The sequence below is a fragment of the Pipistrellus hanaki genome (genome assembly GCF_964339955.1).
Source record: "Pipistrellus hanaki genome assembly, chromosome: 2".
Taxonomy (NCBI): Eukaryota; Metazoa; Chordata; class Mammalia; order Chiroptera; family Vespertilionidae; genus Pipistrellus; species Pipistrellus hanaki.
Genome location: NC_140504.1, coordinates 195,598,212 through 195,622,453, shown reverse-complemented (window position 1 = coordinate 195,622,453; position 24,242 = coordinate 195,598,212). Strand labels below are relative to the sequence as shown.

Sequence of the window (24,242 nt, the reverse complement as noted above, 5' to 3'; positions counted from 1 at the left end):
CACTTTTTTTTTTTTTTTTTGCAACTATGCAGAAAAGCAGCCATGGACAACATGCAAAAGAATGGGCATGATTGTGTTCCGATAAAACTGTTTACAAAAACAGGCAGTGGGCTGGGTTTGGCCCTGGCCATAGTTTGCCCATCCCTAATCTAGAAATAACCACAGTGCATCTGAGCTGGGAGACAGCTGTGTGCCAGATGCAGGGGATTCAGGGGTAAGTGACAGATCCCTGGCCTCGGGAAATTCACACAATTGTGGGGGAGACACAGCCGTTAGACAGTACTGTGATCTTTAGGTTCCCCGAAGGCTAAACTCATCCTCCAGCTGCAAAGTTAGTAATATTTCATCCACAGTGAAGAGAGTTCAGAGTCTAATTTTTTTTCATCTAAACAGCTAGATAATTGGAATTGTTGCTGATACTGGTAAATTTAATCTTTTGCAGTATTGTTTTTCTCTAGAATTGTTTGATATGTAAAGGTACTACTTAAAATGTATTTTAACATTTAAGGGGCACTTGCATTTTTCCCCTCGAAACCCCGCCTTTCTCCTCCACAACCCCAAATAAAGAGCTCTTGAGCCCTGGCTGGGTGGCTCGGTTGGGTATAGCATCTTCCCGTACACCGAAAGGTGTGGGTCAGTTCCCCGGTCGGGGCAAGTGTGAGGCAGCCAATCAATGTTTTTCTCTATCATCAATGTTTCTTTCTCCTTCACTCTCTCAAAATCAATAAAAACATATCCTCACCCCGTGAGGATTTTTAAAAAAAGAAAGAACTCTTGAGTCTGAGGAAAGAGAAACTGCAGTTAAAATTTTCTTTTTGTAGCATTTACCCATTACAAACTAGGTTGTGTGCTTTGTGGGTTTTTCCTTCTAAGTATTTATCTGTATGTATGTCTTTTTATCATTGTTTTCTGCCTCTATCCTCTCTCTCTCTCTCTCTCTCTCTCTCTCTCTCCCCCCTCTTTTGCTATCTTTACTTTTCCCAATATTCCTTCCCTTTTCCTTCTCACTTATCTCCTCTCTCCTACATGTTGTCTCCTTTCTCTTCCTTCAGGACTATGAGAGTAAATTGCAGGCCTTGCAGAAGCAGGTGGAGACTCGATCCCTGGCTGCAGAAACAACTGAAGAGGAAGAAGAGGAAGAAGAAGGTGAAATCTAGAGACTGACACTTTCCTGTGTATATCTTTTGGATCTAATTATCAAATTAGTCCTTTACCTGCGATCAAAGCTGGATTGGACCATAGTTGACCATAGCATTTATTGACATTTCACTGTGCCAAATTAAGATGATTTTTTAAAGATGCTCAATGCTGAGAATCCAAGCTGTAGTCTATAAGATGGGGGTGGGACTGTGATCCTCAGAACACAAGATTTCCAAGTAGTCTTCATATAAATCTCTGGGGCAGTGTACTTCTACTGTCCGATATTACTGAACATGTGAAGTTCATATATATTGCAGATAAACACAGAGTTTAATCTTTGTTAATATGTTCTGTTCTATTTCCTGGTTTATGATTTATGTCAGGGATTTTCCATTGAGGACTTAGGAACATATCAATGTACACTAAATGTACCTCTCTTAATTCTTCCAGAATTATTAGCCTTATATTGCAGTATAAACTTTTGTCACATTTCACTTCTCTACTCGGCCTCTCAGTGATTTCAGGTTCCAAATGAACTTTGAAGCAACTCTTAATTTATGTGCTAAATTCTTTGTTTTTAAATACCTAGGTAAAACACAAGACCACTTCCCCTTGTACCAGAAAGAACAATAGATATATATGACATTGTACAATATACTAGGGTTTTTTTTTATATTATAATCTACACATTAGATATATATCTTTTTAAAAAAAGAAAGAAAACTCTTTCTTTGATGTATTGTTTTAAAATAAACAGTAGGATTTTTAGAAGTTTTCTGAAATGTATATACTGCTGTCAATATCAACAGAATCTAGTAAGCTTTACCAAAAGTAAGAAAACAAAAGCAGCTGGCTGGAGGAAAGCTGGAAAATACTGTCCTTGATAGAAGTGACGAGTAGGAGAATATAGTTTCTACCTGGTTATGAGGTCACCATAAATACCCTGCCTTTGCTCTTTCAGTTCCTTGGACACAACATGAATTTGAGCTGGCCCAGTGGGCCTTCCGGAAGTGGAAGTCTCACCAGTTTACTTCTTTAAGGGACTTACTCTGGGGCAATGCTGTGTACCTGAAGGAGGCCAATGCTATCAGCGTGGAACTGAAGAAGAAGGTACGAGGGCGTGAGGCAGCCGACACGAGCCTGTGGGTTCGTGGTGCTCGTCTTGAAATAGCCTTTCTCTGGGTGAACTCAGTTGCTTTTGGCTTTGAAACAGATTTATATGTGACTTTATTTAATATATGTGCCCGGAACATAATAGGTACTAATTATATTATTACGTGAAATTTTAAAAACAACACGTTCTCTAGCTTACGGTATTTTATAAATAAGGCGACTGTATTCCTGCCAAGAGCTAGAGAAGTATGTTAGTAGAAATATGCTTCTCCTGGGTTTCTGAAATTTTCAATTTTCTTTTAGTTTTTACCATTAAGTCTGCACCTAAGTCCCATGAGCCCCCTCTTATTCTAGGGCCTCAGAGGCAGTTTTGTGGATTGGACAAGCGCATGTGCTCTGCACCCAGACAGCTAGGTTCCATCCCAGGTCTCCTGGTTGTGTGGACACTAACAGCCCTGTCGTTCATTCCCTCAACTACATGTTCCCTTGGCAACAATGCCTGCCCCCCAGGGGATGTGAGGATGGGAAAGTGTATGACCTACTCTTCAGCAGTGTCCTGACTGCTAAGATTGCCGGCAGGCAAGAGGGGGCAATATTGTGGAGTAGGTAAGAACACAGACTGCCTGGCTCTGGGCAAATTCATATCGTCTCCTGCGGCTTTGAAAGAAGGGAATAAGGAGTCTTCATTCATAACCTCAGCCATCCATCTCATTGTGTAATTATTTACTAATTACTCCTTCCTTCAAGTAGACTAAAGGAAGGTAGGGGCTATGTCTTTCTTTTCTTACTGCTGTACGGTAGCATTTAATTGAATATTTATTGGTGAAAATAAGATGGGAATGAAGATAAAGACATGGTGCATGCAAAGCACTAACCATGTAGTAAACACTTCTAAGAGTCATAGTTGTAATCCTCTGAATTTAAAATTGAAAACTGTTACATGTTCCTCTTGACCCATTAGTGAGAGACTAGATAGAGATGCATTCTTGGGTCTTTTGGATAAATTCTACAAAAGTCTTTATTCAGCCAACCAAATTACATATTGCGAATTTAATTTGTGCAAAAACACTGCCAGGAGAGAAAAGAAAATCTTAAAATAGTTTAATTTGACATTAGGATTATTGTTGAGGATGAGTTTATAACTGGCCAGTTTTTGTGTTTGTGGGGTTTTTTTTGTTTTGTGTGTGTGTGTGTGTGTGTGTGTGTGTGTGTGTCTGTCTGTGTGTGTTATCAGTTGATCACAAGCTATGTACTGTTTAGTACATAATATATTATTGTTTTTTATTTATATGTTTTCAATTGATTTCAGAGAGAGGAAAGTTGGGAGAGATAGAAACATCTATCATCTGCCTCCTGCACACCCCCTCCTAGGAATCAAGCCTGAAACCTGGGCATGTGCCCTGAGCAAGAATCTAACTGTGGCTTATTGGTTCATGGGTCACTGCTTAACACTGAGCCATGCTGGCTGGCGATATGTGTTTGACTTCTTTTCCATTGGGCATGATTATATCACCTCATCTCTGGCTCTTGCATGCTAAAAACAAAGGCTGCTGCTTGTTTCCATGTAGGTGCAGTTCCAGTTTGTGCTGCTGACTGACACATTGTACTCCCCTTTACCTCCGGAATTACTTCCCACTGACACGGAAAAAACTCATGAAGACCGGCCTTTCCCTCGGACAGTGGTGGCAGTAGAAGTCCAGGATCTGAAGAATGGCGCAACACATTATTGGTCGTTGGAGAAACTCAAGTATGAAAACGTTATTCATAAAGCTAGTTGTTTTATTTAGGAAATAGTAATGGGCTCAAGTGGGCTCCTTCAGACTCTCCTCTCTGAGATGCTGCTATTGCTTCCTTTTTTGTACCTCTAAATGCTGTCACTGGCCAGTGATGTGACTCTTCATCCATTTTCTTCTAAGTGAATGCATCCCACTCAGCAATCACCTTTGTCATTTGTAGATGGGATTTAGATGTATACTCCATAGGCCCTCTTATATTTTATGGTACCTATTTATGTCTTGGATCTAGTAAGTATTCATCTTCTCTGTCCTGGAGCTCAGGTTGACCAGTAATAAAAGGAAAGTTATAGCTTCCTCAGCATTGAGTATGATGAGGTATTTTTCACCATTTCAGAGTATTTGAGATGTCATACAGCATTGAAAAACATTTCTCCTAGGACTCTGTGGAGGTCAGGTGGCTATTCTTGATTTTTGATGGCTTATCTCTAGTCTCCGACACTTTGGTTACTGTTTTGGTTTCTGTGCTTCTGGCCTTTCATTTTGTTTAATATCATTAAATAGTGGGAGGGTTTTTTAAATTTTTTGCATGGAACCTACTTCCAAAGTGAAACTATTTAATGCCATCTGTGATATTAACCCGGTGCTCTTTATGTTTGCTGTGTAGGCAGAGGCTGGACTTGATGCGAGAGATGTATGACAGGGCAGGTGAGATGGCCTCCAGCGCCCAAGACGAGAGTGAAACCACCATGACGGGCAGTGACCCATTTTATGATCGGTTCCATTGGTTCAAACTAGTCGGCAGGTATGTGATGATTTTACTTGATGTCTTCCTTTTAAGTAATGAATTATTTTATTTTACTTGTATAAAACTTCAACATGTTTTAGAGGAAGTTAAAAGCAAAAGAGTATAAAACAGCCCCATTTAGAATTGATACACTCATACACAGCCACTCTGTGTATGTGTCTTTGGTATATTTCCCTTCAGATTTTTTTCTCAACATGTATATTTGTGTGAGTCTCAGACTTTCAAACCAAGTAATTGACAGTCTTCCCAGACTCTCTGCTCATTCACAAAATAACTTATAGTTGAACAAGATTGATTTAAAAGAAAAAGACAACCTGTATCTGTATCCCACAGTTTAATATTGTAATGCAACTGACAACATACTGCACCCTCTCCATGATCTGAAATGTCCCCACTTTTTTTAAAAAAGCAATTCATCTCACTGTAGTCTTTGCCAAGGGTGAATTGGTTGCACATCTTAGTAGTCCCCGTGTACCTCTTTATCATATACATACTTTCAACATTTAAGGGAAACAAATAGTGCCCTGTGAGTCCATATTGAGTCAAGTTCTTCAAGGTTTAGAATTTAAAAAGCAGAGAAATATAAGTTTTGAACTTAATGATTTCAGAATTTAAATTGTTTTCGATTGCAAAACCTTTCTGATGGTTTTAAAGGACCTTGATGAAAAGGAAGAGCTGCAGTCATCGGATTTTGAAAAAGATGAGGTCTTTTCCACTCCACTCTGATAGTGGACTGTTTTTGAAGAGACCAATTGGCTAGACGTTTACCCATGCAAGGCACATCCTTGCTTTGCTATATACAGTTCATCCATTTTGTTTTCTGCTCCCAGATGACATCGGAATTGGAATAAAAATGTAGGCCTTATTATTCTGCCTAATATTGAGTGGCTCTTTTGAGGCCTGTTTGCTGAACTTTTGTGTAACCGGAGAATAAAAACGTTCCGGAGCACATTATTGACCTGGGATATTCTACTCATGTGTTTCCTTTGCTTTCTTATTCTAAGGATCAGTCCTTGTTCCCTTTCACCTGAGCCAGATGACTTATGCCTATTTTATCCTTTTGCTTTTCCACTTGCTTTTATTGTGTTGATTCCTCAGCGGGTTCTGTGCTGTTGGCACCTGTAGCTTCCTGTTTAACCATCTATTCCTCTCTCCTTGGCTGTGTCAATCCGCGTCTTACCTGGTGTCTAGCTCCCCCATTTTCCATGGCTGTGTGAATGAGCGCCTTGCCGACCGCACACCCTCCCCCACTTTTTCCACGGCTGATTCCGACATCACTGAGCTGGCTGACGAGCAGCAAGATGAGATGGAGGATTTTGATGATGAGGCGTTCGTGGATGACACCGGCTCTGACGCAGGGACGGAGGAGGGATCAGATCTCTTCAGTGACGGGCATGACCCGTTTTACGACCGATCCCCATGGTTCATTTTAGTGGGAAGGTTGGTGAGGTTACTGTGAGAAAGGCCAAAAGGGACCAGCTCTTGCTCTAAAGAGGCTCCTTGTGCAATTTTGGATGACCTTGCTTTAGCCAGTTCAATTCATGACATGCTGATCTGGCTAGTGTTTGTAAGGTATTGGGTCTACTTGGTGCAGCAGGCCACATAAGGCCCAAGAAATCATTTGATCTGGCCCTGCCAAGGCTTTAGGGGTGGGTTAATAAATGTTTGACCGAAGATAGCAGGCTAATTTGGTAATTTTGAATGGCCCCCAAATGATGGTATAAATATCCGAATGGCCCTTGGGAGGAGAAAGAGTCCCCATCTCTGATCTCCCTGGAGGACCCCTCGTTTTCCCTTGCCCGGTAATATTGTGGAGGAGGAAATCCCAGAGGAGGAAGTGATTAAAGCCAGGTTGCAGGGTTGGAGAATGGTACTGTGATCTAGTAATGTTTCCTTTTTGTAGGAATGCGAGTAAGGAAGCATAGGTGACAACTTGAGAAAGAGAGCCAAGAAAGCCAACATTAGGCTAACTGACTTGTGGCATCAGCAGGAATCAAGAGGACAAAAATGAAACAGGAGTAGTACTAGGTTCTACTTTTTGCCTTGTCTGTGAGTCCAAAAAGGAATCAAGAACACGACATTTCCTTTTCATCTAAAACAGATGCCTTTCTGTGGCCAGTTTCACTGAGCCTATCTATAGATCTTTGGCTTCTGCCAAACTTTCACCTATAGGCTTTGTGATGACGAATCTCATAAAATTATCTGTTGGCACCATCAACAATGGATACTTGTTCACCAGTACATGAGACTGCTTTGTGTTAAGTTTAATTCACCAAACTGAGGCATTGTCTCTGGCTCCATCTGTCCGCGATGCAGAGCCCCTGCCCTTGCTCCTAATACTGGTGTCTTTGTCTCTATCCAGTCTTCATGCTGAAGTAATTTTAATCACAAACTCAACGGAGCAGCACACACTGGATTAGCCAAAAAGCATGTCCAGGTTTTAAGGTATAAGTTTAACTTTAATGGTTGATTAGAACCACGTATTGTTAAACACTTTCAGAATTTCAGTATTAAATGGGTAAGCACCAGTTACCTACAAATGAAAGTGTAGTGAGTCTCCTGACCCAATAGAAACATAAGGTTCTATCATTTAGTTCATAGTGTGGTGGTGGTTGGTTGGTGAGAGCTAAATAAATAGCATAGGAGATAATCCCTATTATGGAAAGAGGGCCAAAACCGGTTTGGCTCAATGGATAGAGCGTCGGCTTGGGGACTGAAGGGACCCGGGTTCGATTCCGGTCAAGGGCATGTACTTTGGTTGCGGGCATATCCCCAGTAGGGGGTGTGCAAGAGGCAGCTGATCGATGACTCTCTCTCATCGATGTTTCTAACTCTCTATCTCTCTCCCTTCCTCTCTGTACAAAATCAATAAAATATTAAAAAATAAATAAATAAATATTATGGAAAGAGGGAAAATGAAAGCTTTCTGATGGAAATGAAAGTCTGAATTATGACTGTTGTTAGTCTCAGGGGTTAACAGTAGTGAGGAGACATTTACTCAGTTTACCCAGGAATAAAGGGATTATGTAGTCATGAATCTTGTTTTCTACTGGCAAATTGCCAGGAATAGATGCTAAGAATTTCAGAGAAGCTCTTTTATTTATTTATTTTTTAAATATTTTATTGATTTTGTACAGAGAGGGAGGGAGAGAGAGAGAGAGAGTTAGAAACATGGATGAGAGAGAGTCATCATCGATCAGCTGCCCCTTGCACATCCCCTACTGGGGATATGCCCGCAACCAAGGTACATGCCCTTGACCGGAATCGAACCTGGGACCTTTCAGTCCCCAAGCCGATGCTCTATCCATTGAGCCAAACCGGTTTCGGCTATTTTACGATTGAGAAAGGCCATTCTGTGTACCAATAATGGGTCCAGGATGCTTTCTGTACTTTATGGCTACGTGTGTCCTTCAACACATTTCCCTCCTCCACTAAGAGGGTCAGAAGTTCGGACAGAACCAAGTTTCTGTCCACAAGCAGCTCGGTCCTGGTGCCAGTTGCTCAGCTTCTAACTCCGCTCACTTAAGTTCTGCACCGCTGCGCAGTGAGGAATGGGAAGAACACTGATCGGATTGTCAGGAGGAACCTGGGTCCTAGCTTCGGACAAGCTACTTAGACTGAGGCCTGTTGGATTCTCAGAGAGCCCGAGAGTTAGGGTTCTTTCAGATTCTGCCATCCACACTGGCAAAATCCTGGTTAAGAGTGCTACCCAAAAGCATTTGTATTGTGAGCCAATTGTTTAGAAAACTCAAGTCACAAGCCCATTTAATGTGAAATTTACTGGCTTAAGATATATATGTATTTTTTCTATAGTTTTATTCATTTCAGTCGTATCAGATTTAAGTGAAGATAGAAAGCAGTGAAGTCTACTTTGATTTTCAAACGGAATCTCTATGGAGCTATGGCTCAGGAATGGACCTTTCACTTGTTTGGGTTCCCAGGTCCTAAAACTTGAGGCTCTGTAAAGGCCTTAAGGCTCTTTAAAAAACCAACTTTGGCCTGCAAGAAGCGGTTAGAGGAGGAAGTGAAATCACAGCAGTCAGTAAAGTGAGGGATAGTTCTTTATTTTCTCTCTTGCCTGCATTTCTCATCTGCAAACCATTTATAAAGTGCAACATCCCCTAGTTTACAACGGTCATTGTGCATGCATGGGGAGGAACTTCTCCCTGCTCTGTGACTCAGGATTGGGTTTCTCTATTGGCGTGTAATCGCAAATACAATTCACTTTTTGAAATTTCCGGTTTCTTGTGAAATTCCATTTGTAAGTTTTGTTCTTTGGCTGCCTCCAGTAAATTTTTATATGAAAAATAAAAAGAGCTTGTCCCTTTAGCTATTCTCTTATGGCATGCTTGGATATTATGAATCATCCATCATAATTTGGGATGACATGTAGTTTATTTTACCTACTTTTCTGGGTTAAAAGTGAGCCAAGGATGGTTATTCTGTGATCTAATTACCTGAATTGACATTCTTTCTGTAACTAGAACCATAATCATGTTGAGTTTTCTTATCTTTATGTTGACAAAATTTGTTTACTTTTTTTATATAACTTCATAGAACTTTCTGCTAATATATCTTTTATCTTTCCCTCTTTCATTCCTGTTCTCCTTCAGTCTGCTAGGTCAGAGTATAAGGGCTTTCAAGAATATGGAGTAATTATTAAAATACCAGTTCAAAATATTCATTGAGTTTTTATACAGCATTGATACTGACTGCCACTCACATAGAATTACAGATTTCTCTAAAAGGAGACATCTATAACAATGCTTCCGTTCTTCCACATTTGGGATAGCCATTGCCATAGGCAGAAAGGAGAGTCCTGTGTTTAATGTGTGCTCAAACCGTACTTTATATAATGTGCGTGTGTGAACATGATATGCTGTGCCTTCAAGTGGTAAGCATTTTTAAAGTAAAAAACAGGAGTTCCTGTTTTTGAGTAGCTATTTTTAAGTATAAAAAGATGACCATACAACTTGAGTTAAGAATCTAAACATGTTCTATGTAGTCATTGTTCATTGTGAGTAAGGCTTGGAAAAATCAACATGGTATAAAGTTGGATGGCTTTGCTTCTCTCTCTGGTGGAAGCCATTTTTCTGGAAAATCTTCTACCTGTACTTAAAAACAGGACAATTCCTCTTCCCATTTACTTATATATTTAGATAGATGTTTGATCACCCACCAGTGGCCAGCAAGACCAGACATGGTTCCTACAGTCTGGTGGATGAGACAGACAAGTTAAATAATCACATACATAAAGAAATGTAAATCCTAAGCAATGGTGGAATCATGTGTTACTGAGATCATATAACATTGGGGGGACCTATCATGAGAGACTGGTATTTGAGATCAGACCTCAGATGTGGAATTAAAGGCATGAGGTTGGTAGTGGAGTTCAGAGAGGACTCCAGGCAAGAGATGAACATGTGATGGCTCTTTATGGCCAAGGCTTTGAGAGTGGGCACGTCTGGCAGGAATGCCATTAAGAGATGATGAGTATCATCCTGTATGTACACTGACTTGGAAGTGAAGCTATCTATATGGTTCCTTATTCCACATTCTTAGTCTTTAATTTCTGTCACATAGTTGATGTTTGAGAGTCTTGTTTGTAATTTTTTAAGAGGACTTTTCAGTTTTTAATTTTTTGTGCAACAAAGCTTTAACCCTCTGTTTCTGAGCTTTGCCCTCCCCCACCTTTGGAGCAGACTGAAAGGGAAGTAGACATCCTTAGATCTGGTTTAATGTTCACTTGCTGTTATTTTGTTATACTTTTCATTCATTTTTCATTTATGCTCTTAAAGTTTTAACATTTGTTTTTCTGTGTTGTATTTTTTCTATTTTCAGAATTGTTTTCATTACTTTGAGTTGAAATCCCACAAATACACTCATCTTCCTTTTCTCTTTGTTTTAAAGTAGATTTTTCAGAGCAGAAATAAAAGCAAGCAGACATATGTGTCACGTTTAGTTGTTTCATTTCTTGATGTAAATGTTTACTCTTTGTCTTGTCTTATGTTCAGAGATCAGCATGTACCAAGTGGGAAGGCAGGAGTAACAGTAGGAACTAGATGCTATTTTCCATTCACTAATGGAAATAAACACTGTCAAGTTTTGTGGTCACCAGTTTTTAGTACATAAAAATAAAATCAGTAGATACAAAATGATGAAAAAAGGAAAAAGAATACAAATCGGACTTTGCCAGTTTCTTTGAAATAGAAAATGTGAGGTCTGTAACTTACCTTTGTATATGCATTTCTGAATTAGGTTTTGGACCTAGGAGTAAAAAAGCAGCCTTTAGCTGCCTTCAACCTGGCCATTTATCTTGATTCCCATCCAGAGTTTCCTATAAGCTGGCTACTCAAAAACTTCTGGCTACATAGCCTTTCCACCCATATGTGTTGTAACCCTGCCTAAAGATAATAGTCATTTCTTAGAGTAAAGATAAAGACCCATAACACTGTGACTTGAAATCTATTTTAGACCTATTAACTGTATTTCAGTCACATTCTTCTGCCTTTTTCGTCTCCTGGTTTCTGTTTTATCAGGAAAAACAAAACAAACCTCTTTATAATTCCTTACATTAAAAGGCTTAGCTCTTTACTGGGCTCCCTTGACCCCACCCTTAGCACTATTGATAGACCAGTATCTTAAAAGTCTGCTTCCAATTGTTACTCTTCTACCTACAGTAGTGATTTTTATAGGGCGTGACTAATTTGGTGTAAATTGGTCTCTGTCAGCTGTTACCAAGCATTTGCATTGGTTTAGGTATTATCTGTGCTAAGAAAGAATTAGAGGTAGCCTGAGAATACAGAGCAGAGAGAGGTATCCTTCAGACAGAGCCTAAAAGCCAGCTCAGTTTCACAAAGGTATTTTCAATAAATCTGACAGCCAGCTTCTCTCTCGGTGGGATGCTCAGATGTGTCTCCGGTTTCATTCTCTAGGGCCTTTGTATACCTGAGCAATCTGCTGTATCCCGTGCCCCTGATCCACAGGGTGGCCATTGTCAGCGAGAAGGGTGAAGTGCGGGGATTTCTGCGGGTGGCGGTCCAGGCCATTGCAGGTAGGTGACCCTCTTCTGAAGCAGAGCTGTGGACTCTGTGTTTAGAAACGGAGCAGGCCCGTTCTGCAGGGTCACGCTGCAGCTGCACGTACAGACTGCAGTGCGGTTTTGTTTGTCTTGGAGAAAGCCTTTATTGCTTCCTTTCTAACTGTTGTTACTAAGTATCAAAAATAGATTCTATTTAGTCTGAGCTACTGCTATTTTGGAATAATGGGATAAAGGGATTTTCTTTAACATGAAAGACAACTCTTGGATTAACTTGATAAAAGTCATTTGCATTTAAATAATGTGTATTAACTGCCCCAGAAGTAACTAAGGACTTTCAGTACTTACTTTTTTTTTTTTTTTTTGCCTAATTTTCTCTAAGGGTACTTCTAGGCCTTTCTGTCCTTTGGCTATTATTTGTAACTAGAGGCCCAGTGCATGGATTCGTGCACTGGTGGGGTCTCTTGGCCTGGCCTGCAGGGATTGGGCCAAAACCACCTCCAACATCCCCCAAAGGGGTCCCAAAGCGAGAGGATAGATAGCTCTTGGGTGACGCACCCCAAAATCGGGCTCCCTCCTCTCTGGTTCTGGGTGCATCACTCAAGAACCGCAGCTGCCAAGTTACCACAACTCAACAACTTCTATGTTGAGCATCTGCCCCCTTGTGGTTGGCCAGTCAACTGATCGCTTAAGCTTTTATATAGAGAGAGACATGGATTGAAAATCTGATGCTTCTCCATGATCCAGCCTGCCTTCTGAGGAAGAATGTGGCCATTTCTTGTAATTTTTCTGTTTTAATTTCTAAATGCTATGCTGTGACCTTTCACCTTTACCCATGGAAATCTATGACATATTCACTATTGTTGAAGTCTTGACAAGTACAGTGTAGTATTTTGAAATATGTATTGAGTATTATTGACTATAACCTTGCCAAGTGAAGAGATCAGTATTTTAGATATGGCATGTAAACAATACCGAGAATAAAGCTGATTTTTTGCTCATTTGAGCTAAGGGGATAGGTAAGGTTACCTGAGTAGAGTTGGAAGCAGCCCTTGTGACTTTACTGCTTAGGTCTCATTTTCTCCTTCTTAAGCAAAAGGACATGTCCTTTGGCATCTCCTCTTATATCAAAGTTCTCAGAACCTAAGGCTCCACTACTTCGTTATTTATTTTATAATCCAGTAAGAGTCGTCCCCCTCTGCCTCATATGTACTCTTTGCTTTTCTCTTTCTTTCTTTCTTTTTATTTTTCCCTGCCTAGCGGATGAAGAAGCCCCTGATTATGGCTCTGGAATTCGACAGTCAGGAACTGCTAAAATATCTTTTGATAACGAGTACTTTAATCAGGTGAGAAACCTTTCCTGAAGAGGAAAATCTAATGGAAGGAGAAGTAGTCAGGTTTATAAAAAGGATGTTCAGCACTGGAGAAGAGCAATTCTTTTACCTACAACTAAAAAGTATAGGAAACCACAGGGTGTTTGATAGGATATGGGACATTTCTAAAAATTACAACTGTAAGGGTAAAGGCCCAATATTTATATTGCCTTTTTAAAGGCAGCTCTAATCCACATAATTTTACAGTCACTATTAGTCATTAGGCAAATGAACAAAAGAAAGGAAACTGGGGGAAATGTATTATGGCAGTACTTCATCTAACCCCCCTGCCTTGATTTCAGAGTGACTTTTCTTCCGTTGCAATGACTCGTTCTGGCCTGTCCTTGGAAGAGCTGAGGATTGTGGAAGGACAGGGTCAGAGTTCTGAGGTCATCAGTCCTCCAGAAGAAATCAATCGAATGAATGACTTGGGTATGTAGACACAGTTTACTGTGATTGGGGACATTTTCAAAGAGGGAAACATATTGACAGTTGCATTGACCAATGAGATAGTCACTGTCATTCTCTAGGAATGGAAAGAATGTCCTGCTCTCTCCTCATTGAAGGGTGGTCTGTGCATTGTTTGAGCCAGGTATGTGTGTGTTTGACCCTCTTTAGATTTGAAGTCGAGCACTTTGCTGGATGGGAAGATGGTCATGGAAGGGTTTTCTGAAGAGATTGGCAACCACCTGAAACTGGGCAGTGCCTTCACTTTCCGTGTGACCGTGTTGCAGGCCAGCGGGATCCTCCCGGAGTACGCAGACATCTTCTGTCAGTTCAAGTAAGCCGTCCCTTCGCTCTGCCTGCTCAGCTGTCCGCCCGATGCCGTCCTTTGTGCTCTGTAGACTGTTTTATGTTTGTGAGACCCTGACACTCCTGAGAAATGACAACTACCGGTCTCTGAAATAAAATGCTTTCTTCCCTCAAGATGGGAGTAAGAACCAGGAACCTACAATGGAATGAAACAGAGTTCATTGTGGGAAGGGGTGTGGCCACGCCTCCCGCTAAAAGATTCTATTGTGGGCCATCGCTCTCTGCTAGAAATATAGGGTCTGATCCAGACACACCTATTTGTTAGTCTTTTTAATGCTCTTCATGCTGAAATGTATTAATAAACAAATCTCACCCTGACCCGCATTGCTCGGTGGTTACAGCGTTGAACTGTGGACCAGAGAGTCACAGGTTCTATTCCTGGTCAAGGGCACATATCTGGATTGCAGGTTTGATCCCTGCCCATGGTCTGGATGCATGTGGAAGGCAACCAATAAATGTGTCTCTCTCACATCAGTGTTTCTCTCCTCTTTCTGCCTCTGTCCCCATTCTCCCTCCCTTAAAACAATGAATAATTTAGTCACCAATTATGCCTATTTAATATTTGGGGGAAAGAAAATTTAAGTAACATAATGAACAGTAATATTTTACATCAATTGAAAAAGAAAAGGTAGTATGTAGAGATAATGTGACAGGTTTCATTTCTCTTCCACTTATAAGCTTTTTCTCTCCTTAACCCTCTTGAGTCTATATTCTAAGTGCTTTCTTCTCACAACCTCCCTAGGAAAACACTTTTATTGAGAATCTTAAGTTTTAATACCGCCAAGCGTCAATGTATCTTTGCGGTGTGTGGAAGGGCCACTCGAGAATGAAGCCCAGGTGCCGCCAAAAGGCCGCCTCAGAGCCTGCCATCCCGCATTTTGTGGCCTTCCCAGGGTCCCTGATGCAGTTACAAAGCATTGCTTTTACATAGCATTTAGCCAAGTCCTGGATTAAATGTGGCTACAACATAGTAAGCCTCCAATAATCTTTAAAATATTATCCATCTAGTATTGGTTTTGCCCACTTAACATATTTTCACTAACAGCTACAAATTTGGAGTGGGATGGAGTTGCCTACTTGAATCAATTCTTTTGAACTTTCACTATTCTAATTAGGCAACTGATGTATTTTATGGAAAAAACCTACTTGGTTAACGGATGTCTGAAATGACAGTGGTATGTTGACTTTTGTCCTAAAACCTACTAGAAAGAGCAGCATGAGCACCTGGCGTTAGCTCTGGGGGAAAGGGCAGATTAACTCACATTGAGAGAAGACCAGATCCTTTTTGAGTTTTTATGAACTCTCACTTGGCTGCATAGGGAAGACACAGCTGTAGGCTTCACCTGTCGCTCATGTGGAGCCCCAGGATGGTTGCACCTGTTCCAAGCAGAGCATCGGATGAGTACAGATCAGAGGTCACCCACCTCTGGTGGGTACCATGCATAGTCCTCAGGCTCAGTGAACAAATGTGGGAAGCAAGGAGTTCCTTGTCCTTCTCTCTCCACCCCTATTCACAGCATTCTTTTTCCCTTTTTTCTTGGGAGAGTGTGAGATGTTCTTTTTTCTCTAATCCTCACTCGAGGATATTTTTCCATTGACTTTTAGAGAGAGTGGAAGGGAGGACACGAGACAGAGAGAGAAACATGGATGTGAGAGAGACACCTTGACTGGTTGCCTCCCACATGAGCCCCCACCAAAGCTGGGGATCGAGCCTGCAACGGAGGAATTAAGCCCAAATCCTTCAGTCCATGGGTCGCCGCTCTATCCTCTGAACCAAACCGACTCTTGATTCCATTAATTACAGGCTGTTGTTCCTTGTGATTAAGCCCCTATCCCAGTGGTCAGCAAACTCATTAGTCAACAGAGTGGCAAATTGTGGCTTGCGAGCCGCACGTGGCACGCGAGCCGCAGTTTGCCAACCACTGGGCTAGGACAATGTGGGATGTCCTTTTGATGCATATTTCTGTCCCGTACTAAATCCTTGTATTGAGGATGCTTTAGTTCTTCTATTTTTGTTTCAGACTTATAATAGGGAGGGAGAGAGAAAAATAAAACCTCACTATTTGTGAGAACAAATAAACATAGCCTGCTGATTCAACAGATATTTCAGGAGTATCTTATATATCTCAAGCCCTGCGGGAGACACTCACTGTCTTTTGGGCAGACAGGCATATCAATACATTATTACAAACAGTGAAATCATCACTATTGAGAACATACATTTCTAGTGCTGTGGGGACACAGAACTATTTCCATGAGTCAGGACAGACTCTTTGCAAGAGGTGGCATCTGCATCTACTCACAGCTGGTCTGAGAGTCTCCTAGGCTAGTACGCCCTCCACAGGCTGTAGTATTACCATGTAGAAGCCTCAACCTGCCAAATCTTTTCTACACAAAACAACTTCATAATTTTTATTCTCAGTGAAAAACCACAAAGGAACAGGAGTTCACTGAATTCACTCTCCCTGCTCTCTAATGCATTCTTGCATATGCATCCACATAGCTACGTGGTCAGGGTCAGATAATTTTTAATCATTTTTGAAATAAAGTGTAAAATATTATCTGAGTGATATGGAAAATGTCTTGACAAGGATATGTAAATAACTCGCTCAATTTAACTCTGTTTAAGTAGGCGGTTTCCATACCATCTAAGTTGAGCTGTTACCACATAGATCCTGATGAAACCACTAATGAAACATTCTCGTTCTTATCTTTCCATTAAGCTTTTTGCATCGCCATGATGAAGCATTCTCCACTGAACCCCTCAAAAACAACGGCAGAGGAAGTCCTCTGGGCTTTTACCATGTGCAGAATGTAAGTGACGTGACTTTTTGCCAGATGTATTGCGGGTGTGTGGTACCTTGAAGTGGCTGGTGTGAGGCAGGCATGTGTGGGCTCCCTTGGGCTTTCTCAGAGCGGCTGTGTGGCTGTGCGAGGGAATCTGGGAGAATAGACAGTGGAGGGAGTGGCCAGAGCAGTGAGCCCTCCTCCAGGACAGAGCCGCTGGCCTTCTGTGAGGTACCGAGGGCCGGGAGTCCTGCCCAGGTTCATCTGCCAATAAAACCTCCCATCACTGGGAATGTAGTTTTCAGTGTTTCCTTCAGAGAAAAGTAAGCATTTTAGTATGAGTTTTGTTAAAGCTGATATATTTATTGTCCTTAAACTGTAAGGTACTTAACATTGTTCAGTTGCAAATAAGATAAAAACTATTCAATACCTTTGTAACTAAGATTCAGGTTGTATTCCTTGCAATTGATACTGTGATGATCCATTAATGCCCCTTACAGCTCTTTCATATGTGGAGTAAGAGAATAGATCTTCACTGGACAAAATTCATACACCTATGGATGAGGACACTGGGGGTGGGGGGTAAGGGCAGAGGGTGGGGTGGGAACCGGGTGGAGGGGAGCTATGTGGGGAAAAAGAGGAACAATTGTAATAATCTGAATAAAAAAGATTTATTAGATTTTTAAAAATTAAAAATAAAATGAGCAATTAAAAGACAGACAGAGAGAGAGAGAGAGAGAAAGAGAGAGAGAGAGAGAGAGAGAGAGAGAGAGAATAGACCTTCCATCTCCTCTAGGAAGATTCACTATAACTGTTCTCAAGGCATCATCCTCTTCACTATAGCCAGCATTCCCTGAGAGCTTATTTTGTGTCAGTCTCTGTTGAGAGTGCTTTTTCATGTCTTAATTCACCTAATCCTCACCTTTCTGCCATAGATGGTCATAATCCCCGTGTTAGAGCTGTGATAACTGAGGCGCAGAGCAGTTAAAGCCACTCACCTCGGCTACAAAGCTAGGGAGAGGTGGAGATGGGGTTTGAACACACAGAAACGTCGCTCTGGCTCCAAGGTCTTCACTACTACACGAGACAGCCTCTCATTCTCTTGTTGGCATACCTACTTTCTAAAGTACGAAGGGAAACAACAGCTCCAGAAGTGGAACCAGCAAACACAAAACACTTTTCTTTTTTTGGTTAGCTGTAGAAACATGGGCATGCATGTATCCAGTAAACATTGGCTGCTGCGCACAGGACTGTGCCTGGCACTCTGGGGATGCACAGGAGAGTCACAGATGAGCCGTTCCTGAAGAGCTCACAATTCCGATAGGGAAATAGATGCTTATTTCAGTAACACAATCTAGAGACATCAGAAAGGCACTTACTAAATGCAGTGGAGTCCGGAGAAGGCAAAGTTATTTCCATGAACGGAGAGATACTTGGAGTTACTTTTTTTGTTGGGTGTGGATGTTTGGGTGTGGAAAGGAGGTGAGGGCACTTCTCGGAGAATGGAGTATAAATAAGGAAAGGTGGGTCAGACTTGGCATTGTACCTGGCACGTGGGGAACAGCCCTGTTTCCTTCCTGTTGTCACTGTTTGGGTTGAGCCTCGAAGTCTAGGAATGACTTAGCGGCACGGAGGTGTGGGAGGCCTCCAGGCAGGGCTGCAGCCGGGCCAGCTAAGGGCGGAACAGGAGAGAGCGGTTGAGTTGGATTAAGTGGAAACAAGTGTATGGAGAGCAGCCGGGGGGCAGAGATGGTTCAGGCAGATGGCGGAGGGTCTCACATGCCTGCAGCTCAGTACAGTTACCCCAGAATGAAAACCAGAGAGGAGCCCCAGCTTCTCTTGTGGGAGGCGTGCAGAGGGAGATACCCAGCACATACCCAGCTCTAAAGTGCTCAAGTTCCCATTGCAGCCAAAATGTCTCGTCTTATAATAAATCTTTCCCTAACCTGGTTTGGCTTTCTTCCTTACTAGATTGCAGTGGAGGTCACTGAGTCGTTTGTGGAGTACATCAAAACCAAGCCGATAGTATTTGAAGTCTTCGGGCATTATCAGCAGCACCCACTTCACCTGCAAGGACAGGATCTGAACAGGTTTGGGCCAGATGAGCACATATTTCTGTTGATATTATTATCATCATCATCATCATCATCATCGTTGTTGTTGTTATCACTTGCTGGAAAGGAGGAAATCTTTTGAGGGATTAAGATAACTAAATAACAGTTTTATGTTACTTGATGTTTTCTCTTTTAGAAACTTCACCACCTTTTTTCCTACCCGCCTAATCACTAGTTGTAGGCAGAGCACATTGAATTTTGCCCAGGTGGTCTTGAGTACCATCTTTTTGTAGGGAGAGATTTGAATAGGACTGAAAGTTGAAGTGACAGGCTATACCATGAAATTGTGTATAATTGGCCCTAAAGGCCCAGAACTCTATGAAGCAAAAAGTTCTAAACGGGGACTCTAGGATGATGGCAGAGTATCAGTGGTAACAGAACAACTTTCCTGCTTCATTTATTAGCTAAGACTTAGATGGGGACTTTTATTAAAATGTCTTAGCCTCAGTTATACACTGTGGAGTTATGTGTGGTATCTGATACTATACTGGAGCTGGAAGTACAAGCCATCTGTGTCTAGAGGGTACTTAAAGATGCCATTATCAGCTACATGGGACTCTTTATCTTAAGAATGTGGTCTTCCTTCCTTCACAGTCCTCCTCAGCCGTCTCGAAGGTTCTTCCCTCCGCCCATGCCGCTCTCCAAGCCAGGTGAGCTCTAGCTGCGTGCTCTGCATGATGTTCTGTGTGTGAGTACATCTCTTACTCTGAATGACTCCTCCGACAAAGATCATATTCAAATTCCTGCTCCTTTTCTGTGTATCCTTACATATTCTTGTATCTAGCCAGAACTGGAATTCTTGGCTCCTGACTTAAAATGAGCAGTGAGAAACAATAGGACTCTATTCCTGCCAGTTCTCTGGTCTTATTGTCAATTTTCATAAGCTCCCTGTTCCCAAATCTCTCCGCTTCGTACGTAACTCCCCATAACTGTCGGGCCTGGGTATTTTGCATACTAAATTTATCCTGCATGTTCACTTATCATGTTTTGACTTTTCTTTGTTTATTTTCATTCTTTTTCCTCATTGCCCACATTCCCACCCCTCCCTGTGCTCATTCTCCTCCCCTGTCCTCCTCATCTCCATCCTGCCTTCAGACCATGAGAGAAAGATCGAGCTGATTCGATTTCTCGTGTCTGGCTATGTGAATGTGCATGCGTTGGACACATTTTCTGAGCACGCCAGTGTGCTTGCATCCTCTGCTGCTGCCACCTTCCAGGATGGGGCGGACCCCCTGCCGCCTCTTCTCTTTCTGCCAGTTCCCAGCTGCCAGAGCGAGAGGGTACCTAAACGAGATGGTTAGTAGGTAAATTAGCTCTGCCTAGATGTCATAGCTCAGGGGCTTGTCCTAGAGCCTGGCTTTCTGTGTGAAACACCGACCTCTCTGCTACTTGAACTGACTGACAAGAGAGATTTCAGGAAGCACCCTGTCTACTTGTACCTTTTTCACTTCACCCTGGGAGTAGGGCTCCTTATATTTGTTTGTTTGGTGTCTTTGCAATAAGAGTATTTGTAAAGATTTTTACTAGTACATGTTTTTGGGTTGGATTTTTAATGCTTCTGGTTTTGCTTCCTGACCCTTGGATGATTGTCAGAAGCATTAACCCTATTTTCCTCTTTACTCGCGTCACCAACTCAGTCAACGGGGTGGACAGTGCCAACAGGCTACCTGTATGAACAGCGCTGTGCTACTCAGAAAGCCCAATCTGATCCATTGTCGTGAATCCTCATAATGCCTTTCTGAGATAGCAGGCGGAATATTTTGATCTACATTTTATAGATGAGGGGACAGACTCACAGAGATTAAGTGACTCAGCCACAGCCACATGGCTCTTTAGTGGTTGGGCAATGATTCGATGCCCAGTCACTGGACTCTCACTCCAGTTCTCCCATGTTCTGAGCAGAGGACCCTCTTTGTATGGCCAGAGTTTAGAGTTTCTACACAGTGTCTCAAAATGCCCATTATGTAGAATCTAAAATTCTTGGAAATACTGGGTTTTGGTTAATGTATTTCATCAGTATAATTAAGAGTATGAAATTTAAATCTGAAGAAAATGTGTAACAAGAGAGTTACAGAATCCTGTGTTTAGAGATCAGACCAGTGCTTCCCAAACTTGTCTGCATATTGTAATCACCTGGGGAGTTTCAAACCTCTCAGAGGACCGGGTCCCACCCCCAGAGATAGTGGTTTCCTTGGCCTGGGGGGCCTGGGCTCTGCATCTTTGAGAACCCGGGTGACTCTCATGGACAGGGAGGTTCAGGAGCCACTGCGTTGGAGGATGGTCTGTCTCCCGTGATGCTGCTGCTCTGCCTGCCACAAAGCGCAAGCGTCTTGGTGAGAGAGAAACATCAATTGGTTGCCTCCTACTCATGCTCCTACTGGGGCAGGGCTTAAACCTGCAGCCAAGGTACATGCCCTTGATGGAGAATTGAACCCTTGACCCTTCAATCCAAGGGCCAGTGTTCTAACCAATGAGCGACCAGCCAGGGCGAAACTTGTTTTCTTTCTTTTCTTTTCTTTTTTTTTTTTTTTTTTAAATATATTTTACTGATTTTTTTACAGAGAGGAAGGGAGAGAGATAGCTAGAAACGTCGATGAGAGAGAAACATCGACCGGCTGCCTCTTGCACACCCCCTTCCTGGGATGTTCCCGCAACCAACGTACATGCCCTTGACCGGGATCGAACCCAGGACCTTTCAGTCCGCAGACCAACGCTCTACCACTGAGCCAAACCTGTTTCGGTGAAACTTGTTTTTCTATCGTTGGATAATTTGAGAGGGAGAAAGATGCTAACTCTTCCTTTCCTTGTCCTCTGAATTTAGAGGTCCTGACATAGTTGATGTTGGCGTTTCTCTGGGTCTTCCACATTGAAATCTATCCCGACTCTTGTTGCCTTTCCCAAGTGTGTCCTTGAAGCCTGACATTAGAGAAGCTTATACTTTACTATAATAACTAGACTTGGATCAGATTTTGACTGTATCTAAAACTTTTTTAAAAGTTCCAGCCACCAAGTTAAACACCATGAGCAAAACCAGCCTTGGCCAGAGCATGAGCAAGTATGATCTCCTGGTTTGGTTTGAGATCAGCGAACTGGAGCCTACAGGAGAGTAAGTCCAACTTTCTAAACTTTAAATAAGGTCAAGTTTTTCAAAATGAGAAAATGTAATTTTGAGTCTCTATTGTTGTTCATGAATCATCATCACTTTCAAATTCCAGTTTCGAATTGAATGTTGGTAGTCTTGCTATTGTCCTTTCAATGGAATGTTTGTCAGAGAACTGACTACTTAGTGAAATAACTTACCTTCTTATTAGCAACAGCAAGATCATAGCGCCTGGCACTTTGTTAGGAGGGAAGACAGCCTACATAGTGAGTTTTATCAGCAGCAAAGAGAGAAGCATTTTGCTGATATGGTCAAGACTTGCATTAATAATCTCAGCGAGGGGGGTGAGGGCGGTGTTTCCCTAGACCAGAATTTTTCAGCCGCGGCACTATTAATTCTCCGATGTCAGGGGCTGCCCTGTGTGTTGTAGGATATTTAGCCACAACCCTGGCTTCTAACCACTAAATGCCAGTAGCACATTGCCAAACGTCCCCAGGGGACCAAAACCACCTCCAGTTGAGGACCATTGTCCTAGATCAGAATGATGGGCATCAGCTTGCTTTCTCTGTATGAGCTGTTAGAGCAAGTGGTAAATGTACCAGTTATCGTTTTCTCAAAATGCTTTTGGAAAAACACACCAAAAAGATCCCCCTCCTGAAATAGAGGCAAGGGGCTGTGTTATTAATGTAGAGGGTAGGGGATGAATGCAGTCCTGATGACCCTCTGTGTATAATGCTGAGTACCACCACCATCATGTTCATCTCCATGAAACAGTTACTGAGTTCCCACTATGTGTGAGGTCTGCAGCTGTCGATCCTGTGTGCAGTTGTCAGTAGAGACATTGCTTTAAGGAATGTGACTTCCCATAGACAGATCCATCATGTGATTATGGCTTGCATTGTGAGGGAGAGGTAGTTACAGTAATTTTTTCGACTGAGTTAATTTCTTTCTGATTCTTGGAACATGATGTAGACTTTGAAATGATCTCCTCTCTCCTTGTACTCCCTATTGTAGTATACATTATTTATGGAATATCTGTTATGCAAGGGGCTAGGATGGAGCCAAAAGACATTACTATCCTGTGAGCACTTAAGTCTAGTAAGGATAAAAAGACGTAGACATGTGGAAACATTTATTGGATGTGAATGACCGTGCAATTAAATGCCTGAACGGTGAGAAAACATGGATCAGAGTTTAGTAAAGCAGAGACCAGCAGGGGACAGCAGCCAGGGAAGACCTGTGGTGAAGTAGCACTCGTCAGCTTGAGTGTCTGTCTCACTCTTTGCCGTGCATTTCTGTTGTTACAGGTATATCCCAGCTGTGGTGGACCACACAGCAGGCTTGCCCTGCCAGGGGACATTCCTGCTTCACCAGGTACTAATGAGGGGGCAAAGGAGACCTAGGAGGAAACACACACACACAAAAAAAAAAAAGTTTAGAAGAAGAACCATAACTCTGATTTTCTGCTTTTCCTCTCCATTTCTAAGGAATGTGGAGGTGGCGGGACATTGTCCTGTTCTTTCTTATTTTTCTTTTTTATATGCTTGTTTTTAATTTCTTCCTCAGACTTTGGCGTGTGTGTGTGTGTGTGTGTGTGTGTGTGTGTGTATATATATATATATATATATATATATATATATATATAAGCTTTTACATATAAATATATTATACAACTCTAGCCGGTTTGACTCAGTGGATAGAGTGTCGGCCTGCGTACTGAAAGGTCCTGGGTTCAATTCTGGTCAAGGACACATGCCTGCGTTGCGGGTGTGCAGGATGTAGCCAATCAGTGGTTCTCTCTCATCACTGATGTTGCACTCTCTCTCTCTCCCTCTCCCCTCCTCTCTGAAATCAATAAAAATAAAAATACATTTAAAAAAATAATCCTATATAATAAAAAGTTAATATGCAAATTGTCCCCTTGATGGGGAGTTCTACTGAGGAGTTCAACCAGAGAGTGGGGTTGGCTCACCAACTGCCTGCAGCCCCTCCCCTGGCCAGCCCTGTCCCCAGTCAGCCTCTGCCCATCTATTGGGGGCTGGCTGGCCAGCTAACCTCCCGCATCCCCTTCCCCAGCTGACCTAGCTCAGTTGGCCCCATTGGGCCTGCCAGCTGGACCCCACCCATGCACAATTTTGTGCACTGGGCCTCAAATAAATAAATAAATAATAGAAGAGCTATATTGGTAAAAGATTTTGCTTCATTGAATTATAATTCATGCA

General features: G+C 42.1%; 1 protein-coding gene across 10 annotated transcripts in view; it reads left to right on the top strand.

The window, feature by feature from the left end:
- The window catches only part of KIF1B (kinesin family member 1B), a 124,467-nt gene that overhangs the window by 78,436 nt on the left and 21,789 nt on the right, over positions 1 to 24,242 (top strand). For 8 of the 10 annotated variants that reach the window (XM_084875284.1, XM_084875280.1, XM_084875282.1 and 5 more), the window contains 14 exons: positions 1,053 to 1,146; positions 2,102 to 2,250; positions 3,822 to 4,000; positions 4,654 to 4,791; positions 5,986 to 6,234; positions 11,730 to 11,848; positions 13,094 to 13,179; positions 13,509 to 13,638; positions 13,825 to 13,987; positions 16,743 to 16,833; positions 18,778 to 18,896; positions 19,515 to 19,570; positions 21,918 to 22,026; positions 23,328 to 23,394. In XM_084875284.1, coding sequence (XP_084731410.1) covers positions 1,053 to 1,146; positions 2,102 to 2,250; positions 3,822 to 4,000; positions 4,654 to 4,791; positions 5,986 to 6,234; positions 11,730 to 11,848; positions 13,094 to 13,179; positions 13,509 to 13,638; positions 13,825 to 13,987; positions 16,743 to 16,833; positions 18,778 to 18,896; positions 19,515 to 19,570; positions 21,918 to 22,026; positions 23,328 to 23,394 — 1,749 coding nt within the window. The remainder of the gene's footprint in view (positions 1 to 1,052; positions 1,147 to 2,101; positions 2,251 to 3,821; positions 4,001 to 4,653; positions 4,792 to 5,985; positions 6,235 to 11,729; positions 11,849 to 13,093; positions 13,180 to 13,508; positions 13,639 to 13,824; positions 13,988 to 16,742; positions 16,834 to 18,777; positions 18,897 to 19,514; positions 19,571 to 21,917; positions 22,027 to 23,327; positions 23,395 to 24,242) is intronic. The other 2 variants (XM_084875276.1, XM_084875285.1) reach the window with 1 other exon arrangement.